Source organism: Oryx dammah, unplaced genomic scaffold (genome assembly GCF_014754425.2).
Source record: "Oryx dammah isolate SB20612 unplaced genomic scaffold, SCBI_Odam_1.1 HiC_scaffold_2, whole genome shotgun sequence".
Lineage (NCBI taxonomy): Eukaryota > Metazoa > Chordata > Mammalia > Artiodactyla > Bovidae > Oryx > Oryx dammah.
Window position 1 is genome coordinate 103,634,060 of NW_024070186.1, and position 16,994 is coordinate 103,651,053.

At 38.5% G+C, this 16,994-nt stretch overlaps 1 protein-coding gene across 3 annotated transcripts in view; it reads left to right on the forward strand.

Moving 5' to 3' along the window:
* Nucleotides 1-16,994, forward strand: part of CD47 (CD47 molecule) — a 60,703-nt gene that overhangs the window by 36,890 nt on the left and 6,819 nt on the right. For all 3 annotated transcript variants that reach the window (XM_040225202.1, XM_040225211.1, XM_040225222.1), the window contains exons 4-8: nucleotides 5,281-5,388; nucleotides 10,338-10,430; nucleotides 11,136-11,228; nucleotides 12,512-12,604; nucleotides 16,679-16,710. In XM_040225202.1, the coding sequence (XP_040081136.1) occupies nucleotides 5,281-5,388; nucleotides 10,338-10,430; nucleotides 11,136-11,228; nucleotides 12,512-12,604; nucleotides 16,679-16,710 (419 nt within the window). The remainder of the gene's footprint in view (nucleotides 1-5,280; nucleotides 5,389-10,337; nucleotides 10,431-11,135; nucleotides 11,229-12,511; nucleotides 12,605-16,678; nucleotides 16,711-16,994) is intronic.

Consider the following 16,994-nt stretch of genomic DNA (forward strand, 5'->3'; position numbering starts at 1 on the left):
TTGCCTGGGAAATTCTGTGGACAGAGGAACCTGGCAGGTTATAGTCCGTGGGACTGCAAAGAGTAGACATGACTGAGCGACTAGGCACACATGCACACACACAAAGACATACTAACTGTACTAGGAAACTTCTATCCAGGAAGGCAAAGCATCATCATAGTAAATATTATTGCTAAGATCCTATTAAATAATCTTGAACTCCCATTGCTTTTCCTTGGTCCTGTCCACATAATTACCCAATTCTGCTTATTAAAACGTGTTTTTATATACTGATTTTATTGTGGAAGGAACTGAACAAACCTACAGCTTAGCAATATACTCTCTTGTAGAAATACAGTTGCTGTTACTTTGACTCTTTCCAAATTCAAACGTCCTACCTTCCTGCATCTATTCTGAAGGTGTGGCATGGTCTATAAGACCAGGAATGTTTGGAACTAAGGAAAAGAAGTTAGTATGTTAGGTGTTGCCCTCTTTTATCTTTTATATTCAAAGTACTTCAAAGCCCAGACTTCGTGAAACTTGGACTCTTTTATTTCTCTGTCCTGTAGACTAGGAATGAGAATCCATCTTCATTTTGACAAAATTGTTTCATCAAAGAAAGTTGGATAGTGCATGGCATTCATTATAAAATTATTTTACTCGCCTTCTGGCAAGTAATCAGTTTGTTATTGGCATTCTTATTCATTTTTATCTAGTACCAGTTTCACAAAGCCGCCTTTTTTTTTAATGTGTGTTAACTATTTTTAAAATAGTAATTTTAAAATAATTAAATAAAAAAATTGAAATTACAACCTTTTGTAAAACTTACCAGATGTGCTTTATCCTTAATCAGGGTGAGTACAATGTGCAGCTCAACTGATACCAAAAACATCCTAAAATTACTTTCTGAGAGTTATCAGAAGATAGCACTTGTAATAGTAAAATCAAGCATATGTCTTCTCTTCATGATTTATTCTTTATTTGTTGTGTCTTTTACCTCACTGGTTAACCTTCCTATCTCACCACTAAACTCACTAATCACTTATGGATCATTTAATTGTCATGCAGTTAGAACAGGCATTGAATTCATGAATTTTGGGGTTTTGTTAGCTGGACTGCAGCCTGTGGTGGATCTTTATGGGCATATTGAATCCCATCTTTGAGATGTCATGAAAACTAAGATGATAGTTTTATTTGATCTCCAGATAATTCATGAATTTTTGGGTTTTGTTGGCTGGACTGCAGCATGTGGTGGATCTTTATGGGCATATTGAATCCCATCTTTGGGATGTCATGAAAACTAAGATGATAGTTTTATTTGATTTCCTGGTAATTTCACAAGACTTCTTCAGCCACAGCCTGCATTGTTGTATATGTCCTTTATATCAGTGACAAAGACACGAAAAAGCCTTAATGGAGTATCTATCAATAGTATTAGCCACGTTTCTTCAGGTGGCTAGGGGGACATGTCATTTCTCTGTTCACATGAATTTGAAAGCTTAAATACGTAATAGGGCTTGCTTAGGCTAGACCGACATCTTTTACTTAACTGGAGGAGGATATCTGGGAGTAACACTTTCCGTCACTCATTCCCCACCACCAACACACACACACACACACACACACACACTCTCTCTCTCTCATTCATACATTAGAATATAAGGAGCAGTGAGGCAGAATTAATTGGTTCACTACCAGCACTTAGAATAGTGATTGCCACATAGTAGGTGCGTGATCAATTATTAGTATTGAATAAAGTAACTTCTCCTTGTGCCTCAATTCGGTTGATGTGACTTGGGCTAATAAGTGGGCCCAGTCCATGGCAGGCACACAGTAATGATAGAACCAATGAATGAGCTCCCCATCTCATCTCGGAGAAGTAGCTGGCTAGATTTAGTTACTTAATAGAAGATATAAAAGGGAAACTTGAAATTCCTAATTTGTTGAAAAAAATTTGACATTGTCTCCCTGTATATTTGGTGTTCCTGTGTCAGGCAGCACTACGTTGATAGGTTTTTCTTAAAAACATAAGTTTTGACCACACCAAATGTTGGTCAGAGTGTGGAGCAAGAAGAACTCTCATTCATTGCTGGTGGGAATGCAAAATGGTACAGCTACTTTGGAATACAGTTTGGTGGTTTCATATAAAGCTAAATGTACTTTTATCATATGATCCAGTAATAGTTGTTGTTTAGTTGCTAAGTTGTGTCCGACTCTTTTTGCAACCCCATGGACTGTAGCCCACCAGGCTCCTCTGTCCATGAGATTTCCCAAGCAGGCATACTGGAAGTTGGTTGCCATTTCCTTCTCAAGGAGATCTTCCCAACTCAGGGACCAAACCCTCATTTCCTGCATTGCAGGTGAATTCTTTACCACTGAGCCACCAGGGAAGCCCTACTCCTTGGGATTTATCCAGATGGAGTTGAAAACTGAAGTCCACACAGAAATCTACCCATGGATGTTTATTGCAGCTTTGTTCATCATTGCAAAAATTTGGAAGCAACCAAGATATTCTTCAATAGGAGAATGGATAAACTGTGGTACATCCAGAACATGGAATATTACTCAGCACTAAAAACAAATGAGCTGTCAATCATTAAAAGATATGAAGGAACCTTAAATATATATTCCTAAGTGAAAGAAGTCAATCTGAGAAGGCTACATGCTATGTGATTCCAACTGTAAAACAACAGAGCCTAACAACAAGATACTCTACAGACTTGCTATGGGACCTGCTAAAACATGGCCATTGTGAGTCAAAAGAAACCCTTTTTAAGGTTCACTAAAGAAAACATGGACATAATCTTTCATTGCCTGTGATTACTTAAGTAGACTCTACTAATATATTTATTGGAAATTGCTGCTTAAATTTGAGGAATAGTTTAGATAGCCTTGAAAATTAGTAGTTGAACCAATCAGCAGAAATGAAAGCTACATCCAAAAGGTTTCAAAAAGACCATTCTATGGTAAAACACTGTCAGTAATAGCATTTTGTGGCATTTTATTTTTGTTTCTATTGTTGACATTATTTTTCCCCTGTAGCTCTGGTAAGCCTGAAGAAATTGAATTTTATATGAGGTTCAAACTCTTATTTTTCTTAAGAATGGTATAAGTCAGCCATTTTGCATGTACTTATACTGGACTCTGGGCTTCCTTTGTGGCTCAGCTGGTAAAGAAACCACGTGCAATGTCGGAGACCTGGGTTTGATCCCTGGGTTGGGGAGATCCTCTAGAGAAGGGAAAAGCTACCCACTCCAGTATTCTGGCCTGGAGAATTCCGTGGACTGTATAGTCCATGGGGCCTCAAAGAGTCAGACATGACTGAGCAACTTTCACATACTGGACTCTAGGGTGAAGTCTTGCTGCTTGATCTTTGTAGCTCTTTTATGTGCTGAGTTAAACCTAGGAGTGTATCTTATGAATATTTGTTTGATTGTGAGGTAATTTGAAACAGCTTCTATTTTAGAAGCCTTTGCAGAAATTTCAAACTCTGTTTAGTTAATAGTATACATGGGATTGGGGCTTCCCAGGTGGCACAGTGGTACAGAATCTGCCTGCAGATACAGGCAGACGTGGGTTTGATCCCTGGGTTAGGAAGATCCCCTGGAGGAGGGCATGGCAACCCACTCCAATATTCTTGCCTGGGAAATCCCGTGGACAGAGGGGCCTGGCAGGCTACAGACCGAGGGGTCGCAGAGAATCAGACACAACTGAACAGCTGAGCACACATACATGGGATAAAAATGAAAACCTTGCCATATGTCCAATATTGTAAAGCATTTATCCTCCAGTTAAAAGTAAATTTTGAAAAAAAAATTAAAAAGAGAAGGTTTCTTTTTCTGTCTTTATCTGTGCCTTTTGTAACATATGCACTGAATTTTTATCATCATAGCCAGTGTTTAAAACTAGAAAGTAGGCTTATAGGAAAAAATCTATGCCCTATAAGACGGCAGGGATATGACTGAGTCATAGTCACATAAGTTCCAAGGCTGGATAGATCAAAGGCTTGGCAAGCTTATTGTTTCTTACTTTTTTCTGATTAATGTGAATTTCACTTTTCAGCTTCAGGATTGATTACGATTAGCCCTCTATCCCCCTAAAGAGGACAAAGTTGAGGTTACAGTCTAAAGTATGAGTAGAGATTTTAAAAGGTAATTATACCTTTTAAATGCTTAGCCATAGGTTATAATCTAACTCTAGGCTATAATACCTTAACCATGGATTTTATCATGTTCATTTAGGAGTTTATTAGCTGTTCTTACTGTAATTTATCTGTCATTTTACTAGATGAAAATTAAATGCTAAATATAAAATTATTGAAAAAATTCTCCTCAAGACAACTGCCCATTGGTAAATAACATGGAGAGAATCATGTATGGATGAAACGGCTGAATTTCAATCACACACCCTTTCCCTCTGCTACTCAGGGTGCTTTTAGGGTACTTTTAGCAACTTTCTTGGTGAAACATTAATTTTAATCTTAACCAAAACAAAACTGGAAGGGTAAATACATGATAAAAAATAACATTTTTAGGTTTATGCATTATATCGTTCTTTTATGGAAGCTGGATTCTTGACAACAGAGCTAGCATCAAAAGTGTAACATATATATTAAAACCTGTGGAGTATTTATAGTTTATTTGTAAGAAATTATTTTAGTTAAACAATATAAGCACTTCCCCCCACCTCAGGATTTCAAGAGGGTGGGATTTGTCCAATGTATACTTTTTCAAAACGAAATATCTGGATTTCAAGATGTTCTACTAATTTTATATAAGGTATTACAAATTTCTCTTTTTCTTGATATAACTGATTAGCCAGTTATTTTTCCTCAGCAGTGTGTCTGTCAGTCATAAATAGACATGATAGTTCTGTTCCTCAGGGAACAATGTCTAGAGATATTTTTAATTGACACAGTTTGGGGGTTATTACTGGTATGAGGTGTGCAGAGGTCAGGGATGGTACTAAACATTCTGTTGTGTGTGGAGCAGTGCCTAACAGTAGCAACTTACCTGACCTAAAATATTAATAATGCTATGATTAAGAAAGCCTGGCATATATAACTTCATTTTAGGGGAATAAAGTATCACCTATAAAGTCAGCATCCATATTTATACTGCCATGATACCATTTAGCCATTGACTCATTATGAAAGAGATGTGAAGTGGCTTGACATGATGTGGAGTTTTGTTCCTCAAAGGTTATTCAGTTATAGTAAGTTACCAGTTTAATCTTTGCACCTTGTAAGTTCCATTTCTTTCTTGTGATTGAGTTCATGTAATTCTTTGTGTTTTTTTTAAGCGCTTAAATATAAATCCAATTATACAAAGGAGAAAGCCATTTTTCTATTAGTTGCTGGACTACTGCTCACTGTCCTTGTCATTGTTGGAGCCTTTCTTTTCATCCCAGGTAAGATATACAGTTATTATGAGGGAAAGGAGGATTGATAAGGTTGAGGACATTTCTGGAGAGGTGCATGTTAGTTTCCTAGGGCTGTTGTTAAGAAATTACCACAAACTGGGTATCTTAAGACAATAGAAATTCTCTCACCGTTCTGGAGGTCATCAATCTGGAATGAAGGCGTTACCAGGGCCTTCCACCCTCCTGACACTCCAGGGGAGAATCCATTCCAAGCTCTCCTAGCTTCTGCTCTTTGCTGGCCGTCTGTGCATCTCCTTGGCTTGTGGCAGCGTAGCTCCCAACTTTCTCCGTGGTCGCCCGGTCTCCTCCCCTCTGTGTCTCCCCTGCTGCTTCCCTGTTACAAAGCTACCTGTCACTGGATTCAGGACCCACCTGGGAAATCCAGGGTACATTCCTTCCTTCAGATCCTTAACTTCATCATGCATTTTACTATGTAAGTTAATATTCACAGATTTGGAGTGTTTGGGAGGTGGACATATCTTTAGGGCAGCTATTAGGCCACTACAGAGACACACTTTATTAGCCAAGACTTGGAAGGGGGAATGAACCTGGGAACCCAGATGGGTCTGAAATTGCAGTTGCCCATGAAGGATGGCAGTGTGAGTTGGGGGGAAGGGTCTGCAGCACATGAAAAGAGCAGCAGAGATAAGCTGGGACTCACAAGTGCAAACTGGAAGAAGCCTTGTGTTTTGAGCAGAATACAGTATAGGCATAATGTTTAGGAATATCAATTTGGTAGCTCTGTTTGCATTTGGAGTTAGTAAAGACAGGGGAAGTTCAGCTCAGTTCAGTTCAGTCACTCAGTCGGGTCCAACTCAGTGACACCATGGACTGCAGCACGCCAGGCTTCCCTATCCATCACCAACTTCTGGAGCTTACTCAAACTCATGTCCATTAAGCCAGTGATGCCATCCAACCATCTCATCCTCTGTCGTACCCTTCTCCTCTCACCTTCAATCTTTCCCAGCATCAGGGTCCTTTCCAATGAGTCAGTTATTCGCATCAGGTGGCCAAAATATTGGAGTATCAGCTTCAACATCAGTCCTCCCAATGAACACTCAGGACTGATCTCCTTTAGGATGGACTGGCTAGATCTCCTTGCAGTCCAAGGGACTCTCAAGACTCTTCTCCAACACCACAGTTCAAAAGCATCAGTTATTTGGGCTCAGCTTTCTTTATAGTCCAACTCTCACATCCATACATGACTACTGGAAAAACCATAGCTTTGACTAGACCTTTGTTAGCAAAGTAATATCTCTGGTTTTTAATATGCTGTCTAGGTTGGTCATAACTTTTCTTCCAAGGAGCAAGTGTCATTTAATTTCATGGCTGGAATCACCATCTGCAGTGATTTTGGAGTGCCCCCAAATAAAATGTCACTGTTTCCATTGTTTCTCCATCTATTTACCATGAAGTGATGGGACAGGATGGCATGATCTTAGTTTTCTGAATGTTGAATTTTAAGTCAGCTTTTTCACTCTCCTCTTTTACTTTCTTCAAGAAGTTCTTCAGTTCCTCTTCACTTTCTTCCATAAGGGTGGTGTCATCTGCATATCTAAGGTTATTGACATTTCTCCTGGCAATCTTGATTCCAGCTTGTGCTTTAAGACAAACCATTCAATATCATGGTAATCCAAGTCTATGCCCCGACCAGTAATGCTGAAGAAGCTGAAATTGAACACTACTATGAAGACCTACAAAACCTTTTAAAACTAACACGCCAAAAAGGATGTTTTTTTCATTATAGGGGACTGGAAGACAAAAGTAGGAAGTTAAGAAACACCTGGAGTAACAGGCAAATTTGGCCTTGGAGTACAGAATGAACCACGGCAAAGGCTAATAGAATTTGCCAAAAGAACAGACTGGTCATAGCAAACACCTTCTTCCAACAACACAAGAGCAGACTCTACACATGGTCATCACCAGATGGTCAACACCGAAATCAGATTGATTATATTCTTTGCAGCCAAAGATGGAGAAGCTCTATACAGTCAGCAAAAACAAGACCAGGAGCTGACTGTGGCTCAGATCATGGACTCCTCACTGCCAAATTCAAACTTAAATTGAAGAAAGCAGGGAAAACCACTAGACCATTCAGGTATGACCTAAATCATATACCTTATGATTATACTTTAGAAGTGAGAAATAGATTCAAGGGACTAGATCTGATAGACAGAGTACCTGAAGAACTATGGACGGAGGTTCATGACATTGTACAGGAGACAGGGATCAAGACCATTTCCAACAAAAAGAAATGAAAAAAGCAAAGTGGCTATCTGAGGAGGCCTTACAAATAGCTGTGAAAAGAAGAGAAGCTAAAAGCAAAGGAGAAAAGGAAAGATATACCCATCTGAATGCAGAGTTCCAAAGAATAGCAAAGAGAGATGAAAAAGCCTTCCTCAGTGATCATTGCAAAGAAATAGAGGAAAACAATAGAATAGAAAAGACTAGAGATCTCTTCAAGAAAATTAGAGATATCAAGGGAACATTTCATGCAAAGATGGGTTCAATAAAGGACAGAAATGGTATGGATGGACCTAACAGAAGCAGAAAATATTAAGAAGAGGTGACAAGAATACACAGAAGAACTGTACAAAAAAGATCTTCACAACCCAGATAATCACAGTGGTGTGATCACTCATCTAGAGCCAGACATCCTGGAATGTGAAGTCAAGTGGGCCTTAGGAAGCATCACTATGAACAAAGCTAGTGGAGGTGATGGAATTCCTGTTGGGCTATTTCAAATCCTAAAAGATGATGCTGTGAAAGTGCTGCACTCAATATGCCAGCATTTTTGGAAAACCCAGCAGTGGCTACAGGACTGGAAAAGGTCAGTTTTCATTCCAGTCCCAAAGAAAGGCACTGCCAAAGAATGCTCAAACTACCTTACAATTGCACTCATCTCACACGCTAGTAAAGTAATGTTCTAAATTCTCCAAGCCAGGCTTCAACAGTATGTGAACTGTGAACTTCCAGATGTTCAAGCTGGTTTTAGGAAAGGCAGAGGAACCAGAGATCAAATTGCCAACATCTGCTGGATCATCGCAAAAGCAAGAGAGTTTCAGAAAAACATCCATTTCTGCTTTATTGACTATGCCAAAGCCTTTGTGTGGATCACCACAAACTGTGGGAAATTCTGAAAGAGATGGGAATAGCAGACCACTTGACCTGCCTCTTGAAAAATCTATATGCAGGTCAGGAAGCACCAGTTAGAACTGGAAATGGAACAACAGACTGGTTCCAAATAGGAAAAGGAGTATGTCTAGCCTGTATATTGTCACCCTGCTTATTTAACTTCTATGAAGAGTACATCATGGAAAATGCTGGGCTGGATGAAACACAAACTGGAATGAAGATTGCCAGGAGAAATATCAATAACCTCAGATAAGCAGATGACACAACCTTATGGAAGAAAGCGAAGAAGAACTAAAGAGCCTCTTGATGAAAGTGAAAGAGGAGAGTGAAAAAGTCGGCTTAAAGGTCAGCATTCAGAAAACTAAGATCATGCCATCCTGTCCCATCACTTCATGGCAAATAGATAGAGAAACAATGGAAATAGTGGCTGACTTTAGTTTGGGGGGCTCCAAAATCACTGCAGATGGTGATTGCAGCCATCAAATTAAAAGACCCTTACTCCTCAGAAGGAAAGTTATGACCAACCTAGATAACATATTAAAAAGCAGAGACATTACTTTGCCAACAAAGATCCATCTCGTCAAGGCTATGGTTTTTCCAGTAGTCATGTATGGATGTGAGATTTGGACTATAAAGAAAGCTGAGTGCGGAAGAATTGATGCTTTTGAACTGTGGTGTTGGAGAAGACTCTTGAGAGTCCCTTGGACTGCAAGGAGATCCAGCCAGTCCACCCTAAAGGAGATCAGTCCTGGGTGTTCACTGGAAGGACTGATGTTGAAGCTGATACTCCAATACTTTGGCCACCTGATACAAATAACTGACTCATTGGAAAAGACTCTGATGCTGGGAAAGATTGAAGGTGAGAAGAGAAGGGTACGACAGAGGAAGAGATGGTTGGATGGCATCACTGGCTCAATGGACATGAGTTTGAGTAAGCTCCAGGAGTTGGTGATGGACAGGTATGCCTGGGCTGCTGCAGTCCATGGGATCACAAAGAGTCCAACAAGACTGAGTGACTGAACTGAACTCTGCATATAAGTTAAATAATCAGGGTGACAGTATTTAGCTTTGACATAATCTTTTCCCAATTTGGAACCAGGCTGTTGTTCCATGTCCAGTTCAAACTGTTGCTTCTTGATCTACCTACAGATTTCTCTGGAGGCAGGTCAGATGGTCTGGTATTTCCATTTCTTTAAGAATTTTCCACAGTTTATTGTGATCCACACAGTCAAAGACTTAGGTGTAATCAGTAAAGCAGAAGTATATGTTTTTCTGGAACTCTCTTGCTTTTTCGATGATCCAACAGATGGTAATTTGATCTCTGGTTCCTCTGCCTTTTCTAAATCCAGCTTAAACTTCTGAAAGTTTGTGGTTCATGTATTGTTGAAGCCTGACTTGTAGAATTTTGAGCACTACTTTAACTACAGATTAATTTAGAAGACAATTTGAAAGAACAATTGCTTTGACTTTGGGACAGGTTGAGTATAGCAAGTGAAGGGAATGGTAAGAGATCCCAGAGTTTCTCATTGTAATTATGTGAAGTAGTTAATAAGGACGCAGATCCAACTCAAGGTTTGACATCTTCAGAGTTATGTGTTGACATTTACGTGTTTTAAATTTGGTCTAGAATAATAAAAAAAATAGTCATTTATTTTGTGTGAAGTTTTGGGGGAATTATTTTTAAAACTTTTGTATTTTATAAGAGTGGTATAGAGATTAATACATTTAATAAATTAAATAATGATTTGTAAGAGCAGGAGGTTTGTAGGAAAATATTAATTATTATGTTTCATTATTAACAGGTGAATATTCAACAAAGAATGCTTCGGGACTTGGTTTAATTGTACTTCCTACATTAATATTAATATTACTTCATTACTGTGTATTTATGATAGGTGAGTATTTGTTGGGATGTAATGATTTTGCCCTCCTTTTTCATTTAAAGGACAGCATTTTTGGTTAAAATATTCTTGTATTTTTTTTAACTACTCAATAGAAGTTGCTTTATTAAAAGATTTCCCAGGCTATTCTTAGTGATATTTTATCCATATGGAATTATTTTAAAGTTGGCTTGGGTTTTCAAGGCATTCAGTTATCTTGTAAAAAATTATTTTTATATATATTTGATATCAGTATATTTTTTAAGTTATGCTATATAATTTCCTAATGATTATCATCATATTTTTATTTCAGGTTTTAGCTAGTTCTACAAAATAGAATTATAAATAAGAAAGAGTAGCTTTTTTTTTTAGTTATGGCAAATCTTAACATGTAGATATCCAACCTGTAATTGGTGTCATTTTAACTGCATTTTAGGAGTAAATCACTAACATTTTTGTTAATATTAGAATTATTTTTTTTTTAGTTACCCATGTGACTCTCAGCCTTAGAGCCTATCTCTGGCCTACAATTGGGAAAGTGTTGATTTGTTATAAAATTACAGATCTAGACATAGAAGATAGGTAACTGAGAAAGAATTTACCGTCTGACAAGAACACCAGAGGCAGTCTTTGGTCATAGGCTATTATTCTTGATTGCACAAAATACAAGCAGGACTGATTGCTTTTTAAATGCCCTCAACACACTTTTCCTCCGTCCAGCTATGGGGATGTCCTCCTACACCATCAGCATACTGATCCTTCAGATACTGGGCTATGTGCTCTCTGTGGTTGGATTCAGCCTCTGTGTCTCAGGTAAGAGTCTCAGCCTTCTCTAGTCTCACCTTGTCTTAGTAGGGTTTTCTCTTGGACAGAGTTCTCTTTTTCTTCTTGCTTTTATTTTGTAGACTTCATTTTTTTTAGTGCAGTTTCCGGTTCACAGCAAACTTGAGTAAAACGTACTGAGTTCCCATATACCCCCATAGCAACCTCTTCCACTATCAACATCTCCCGCCAGAGTGGTAAATGCGTTATAGTCATTGAACCAACATTGACATATTATCACCCCAAATGCATAATTTACATGAGGGTTCATTCTTAGTGTTGTATATGCTATGATTTTGATACATGTATAATGATATCGATCATAGTCATAGATATGATATCATTCCGTTCACTTTCACTGCCCTAAAAATCCTCTCTTCTGCCTGTTTATCTTCCCTCTCCCTAATTACCCCAGCAGCCACCAGTGTTTTTAATGTGTCCATAGTATGTTGCCTTTTCAAATTAGCTTCTTTTACTTAGTAATATTCATTTAAGATTTCTCTTTTTGTGGCTTAATAGCTCATTTCTTTTTAGCACTGAATAACATTCCATTGTATTGTATACTACAGTTTGTTTATCCATTCACTTATTGAAGGACATCTTGGTTGCTTCCAGTTTGGGGCAATTAAGAATAAAGTTGCTCTAAACATCCATGTGCAAGTATTTGTGTGGACATGAGTGCAGTGGTTGTGTTGTATGTTAAGAACATATTTAGTTTTTCAGCAAACTGCCACACTGTCTTCCAAGGTGGCTATACCATTTTGCATTACCACCAGCAATGGGTGAAAGGTCCTGTTGCTCCACATCCTTGCCGGCATTTAGTGCCGTGTGCTCCCCGCACTGAGGATAGTGCTTTCCACATTGCGGAGAGTGCTTTCCACATTGCGGAGAGTGCTTTCCACATTGCTGTGAGTATACTGGCTGTATATGGCTTGTGGGTTCTTTCAGCAGCCAGACTACTCTGCCTATATCTGTGAGAGAGCTTTTAAAATAACTAGGCTCCATCCAGTGGGCTGGGGCCTTAGGCTTTACACACTATTTCCCATTAGTCTTGATGTGATAAGGTACATATACAGACAAAGGATTTTTTCTTTTAATAATTTGAAGTCATTTCATTGACTGACTTAATATTGATGAACAAATGTAGATAATTTTTGTTTCTTAATAAAGGACAATTTCTTAAAACTCAATATTATTACTGTCATTGCTAGTTCTTTTAAAAAATCAATCATTTCATATGAATTTCTAATATAGAACTTCATTTGTCTTTACAGAATGTATCCCAGTCCATGGTCCTCTTCTGATTTCAGGTTTGGGTATTATAGCTCTAGCAGAATTACTTGGATTAGTTTATATGAAATGTGTTGGTAAGTCAGCCTTATTTTTGTTAGCCTATGTGAGGAATTTCAAATATATAATGTAGATAATGCTTTTGGCTGATTCTTACTGTCTAGGACAAAAGAAGTGCATGAGTAATTCCAAAAATGAGAAAATACAGCAAATGCCACTGTATTTTTTAAATAATTGATTTGAAATCATTTGTGCTGTGCCTTGTGCTTAGTTGCTCAGTTGTGTCCAACTCTTTGTGACACTGTGGACTGTAGTCCTCTAGGTTCCTCTGTCCCTGGGCATTCTCCAGGCAAGAATATTGGTGTGGGTTGTCGTTTCCTTTTCCAGGGGATCTTCCTGACCCAGGGATCGAACCTGTGTCTCCTGCATTGGCAGGCGGGTGCTTTACCACTGAGCCAATAGGGAAGTCCCTGGTTTATATTAGTCTCCCTTTAAGCTTCCCTGGTGTCTCATAAAGTGTCTGCCTACAAGGTGGAGAACCTGGGTTTGGTCCCTGAGACCTGGGTTTGACTTTTTAATCACCATTTGTCTGGTTCTAGAAGATGACTCTGCTAATGATGTTGCTCCCTATTAATACTTGAGAACAGTATGTGACCTGCAGTACCCATGCAGCTGATGTAGTATTAGGTGTCTTTGACTGGTGGTCAGCTCTTTGTTCTTTTTTTCCCCCTCATTATCTGGATTTCCCTCCCTTTTATTCCCATGCTCCCTCTTGCCTTCCCTGTCTGACGACCAGCAGGTCTGGAGATACTGACTCAATGGGAACAGGCATCTTCTAGCTGCCGCCCCCTTGACGTTGCTCTCTCCCCTTTTCCACCACTACACCCCTGAGAAGCCTGTGAAACCATTATCATTACAAACGTATTATTCTCACATTAAATTAAAAGTGAAACTGAATTCCTAGCAAGTTCCTCAAACTGTTTTTTCTTTATGGTAGTTTTATAAGTATATGTAAGTGAAGAATTAAGTTAGGTTTTATTTACATTTTGAGACTTTTCTAAATTAACTTTTCAAATCAACTTGTCTGATACCAGAGTTCAGAGAAATGCCTTTGGTCAGTTGAAGGACAAGAAGAGAAAAGGTACAGGGAAGTAGCTCTTTAGATAATGTGGTAGACTAGAAAAGTTGATGTATTTTTCATATATAACTGAATATATAAATATGAGTATATATAACATTTAAGGTTGCAAATTTGAGCATTTGTATTAGGAAGTAAAATTGTAAATGCTTAGAGTGTAACTTTTACTTGTTGCTGATGCTCTATTTTGGAAAAGTCTAAAGAATGTGTCTTGACTTTTAAATCCAAGCTGTTTATGTCCCTGTGAGAGATTTAACTTTCATTATTTTCATTATTTCCCAATTTAAATTTGTAGCCTTAAATATTATTTAAAGAGTAGGATTTTAAATTTCATTTTCTATGTTATTTTTTTAACTGTGTTGGAGTTTGTTTACTGAGACATTTGTTTCATAAAATGAAATCAAGGGTTGTGAACAATAATAATATGAGAAAATATAGAAGATTAAAAAGAACTAACTAAACTCAGCAGGGAAGTTGGGTGTATTACCTATGTAGGGTGCTTATGTTCATTCTTCATAAGGGTCATTACTTGTTAATTTTCTTAAGCCATTACTATTTAATTCTGTTTAAGGGAATATAGTAATGTTTTGATACAAATCAGCCTCCTAACAGTCAGGAACCATACTGACCACATCTCATCTCACATATTTTAGAAAGACACAGAATAGATATGTAAAATTCAGTGAAATTTTCTTGTCCATTGTTGGGGAGAGGTGAATCTGGTATCAAAAGATAAAGTTGTCCCTGAAAATTCAAAACCTGGAAATATATTTACTCCTTGTGTCAAGTGTTTTTGGTAGAGAAGAAGCTTTGCAAGTGAGCTTAAATGAAATGCTTAAGGCTTGTGATTTATACACACACCCACACTCACGTACGTACATACATACATACGTACATGGCTGTCATGCCTTAGGCCCATAGCAACAGCAGACAGATCACAATCATTCTTTAGTCACATAGGTCATATGCCTATTAGAGAGGATTAACTCGAGCTAAATTCACTTCTGCATTGTTTGGTCTTATATTAGAGGGGTCACAGCTGACTGGTGCCCTTTGAATCAATGTTCTTTATAGAGCTCTTTGTTTCAGAATGGGCTAGCCAAATATGATGCTCCTTGGACCTGAGAATTAGAACTCAGAAACTTCTTCACACTTTTTTAAGACTATTAAAAGAGTTGCTTGGCAGTTCTTAATACTAATTCTAACAATTTATGAGGTCAAAAATATAGCTTTAAAATCTTACCTCTGACCCTTCACATTACATGGCTGCTAAGTCCTCTTTCCCTAAATAGAACAGGGACATGGGCATGGTTTAGCTGAAGTAAGTGGTATATACATATAACTACCATGATTGTCCCAAATAAAGTTCTATAACTCTGCCTGGTTTATTTCAGAGGTTGCTAATTGTGATTACCCATATTCCCAACACATTTTATTCCATAGTACTTTAAAAAGACATTTCTTCTTGTTTGGTCTCAAGGACCAAACCACTTTCAGATGCCTCCAGTAAAGGAGATTTACTTTAAAACCACACATGGCACTAACAGAGATCGGAATCATGTGAAAGCAGATACATAACTGATCCTCACAGAGAGTGGAACAACTAAGTGGTTTAGGAATTGGAAGAATCCAACACATCTCTGAAGTCTGAGTCATGATTTGCCCTCTCAGTAGCAAGAGTTAGCAGGTGCCCTCTGCCAGTGTACTTACTTTCTCTCTCTCTGTGTCTTTGGTTCTTTACCTGCTAGCCAGATAGCTCATCCTCTCCTTAATTTTTTTTTTTTTTTAATCCTATTCATGTCTTCTCACGGGTCTGTATTCTTACCTTTGGCTCTAAGCTTTGAGCTTCTCCTTGCTTACTTTCTGTCTCCTTTTCACCTTTCTTTCCCTTCACCAGCTTTCTCGTCTTCTTTCTTCTCCTCTCCAGGTTCCAGTGGGAAAGAAACTTTTCAGGCCAGTCAGTTGCCATTTTCCCTTTTGGAGCAAGTCTTACCAAGCTTCTGACTTGTCTGTAGGTTGGCTTCCCTTGGCTCAGGTCTTACCCCCATTTCCCATCAGCTTTGGAAGCTTGATAGAGAAGGCATGAAGTGGTAGGAAATACTGAGCACAGAAGACCAGAGCAGTTCTAGGGGCCTGCCTCAGTCTGCTCATAAATAAATCAGTGCCATCATCCAGTCCAGAGATCAGTGGAATTGACCATCCAGTAGCATCCTCTTCCTACAGGATGACCTCCAGGGTGTTGCCCCTTGATGCTTTTGTATCTGTAGATCTCTGGTTCTGTATTTAAGACCAGTTTTAGCTGCTCCTGGACCTTCTTACTTGGTTTTTATAAGGAGCATTTCTCTTCTTCCCTGTGCAACTAGAGCCATTCTTGTGTCACTTTCTTCATCCCCTTATTTCTTCATCTTCATTAGCCAATCCACTGAGAGGCAGTGAAGGGTAACTTGAAAAGCTAGGGAGGAATACAGACAGAGAAGGGCTTGATTGTAGCTAAAACTAGCTGGCCTCAAATAATTCTCTAAACTCAGAGGGATCTGATATTTTCTTTAGTTTGTTAGCTAGCTGGAGCTTTGAAAACTGGAAAGAGGGAAGAAGAAAAAAAAAAAAGAGGACGGGCTGCAGGAACAACAGCAGTGAGCTAAGGGTGGGCAATTCCACATTCCAGCTGGGTTGAGTAGGGAGGGGTGTAAAGCCTACAGCAGGGGTGAGTAGATGACTGTTTTTCCACCACGAAGTATAACAAGTGACTGATTTTGAGGGACATATGGCATGTACAAATGAGAGTGTGTATGTGTTTATTATTTGATTGGGGTGGATTATTTGCATCATTTTTTTCTGTCAGTGTATATGATTGAGTGTTCTGTACCTTTAGTCTATCAAAGCCAAACTCTTTCAGTGGAGTTTCTGACACGTTTAGTTTTAGCCCTAAATGTTTTATCTTAAAATTAAACATAATATTGCCTTAATTTCTTTCCTTTATTAAATTAATTTTCTTATTTTTTAATGTGATCAGCTTCCAATCACAGGACTATACAACCTCCTAAGGTAAGTTAAAATTTCTTAAATGCATTGGGTGTGATACTTGATGGTTTAATCTGAGGAATGGTAATTAAGATATTGAACCCCATTGCTCACTGTTCACCAAGACATCAAATTAAGAGAACACTGAAGTTATTTCAGGGTTTCCCAGGTTGCACTGGTGGTAAAGAACCCACCTGCCAATGAACGAGACATAAGAGACGCGGGTTTGATCCCTGGGTCAGGAAGATTCCCTGGAAGAGGGCATGACAAGCCACTCTAGTATTCTTCTCTGGAGAATCCCATGGACA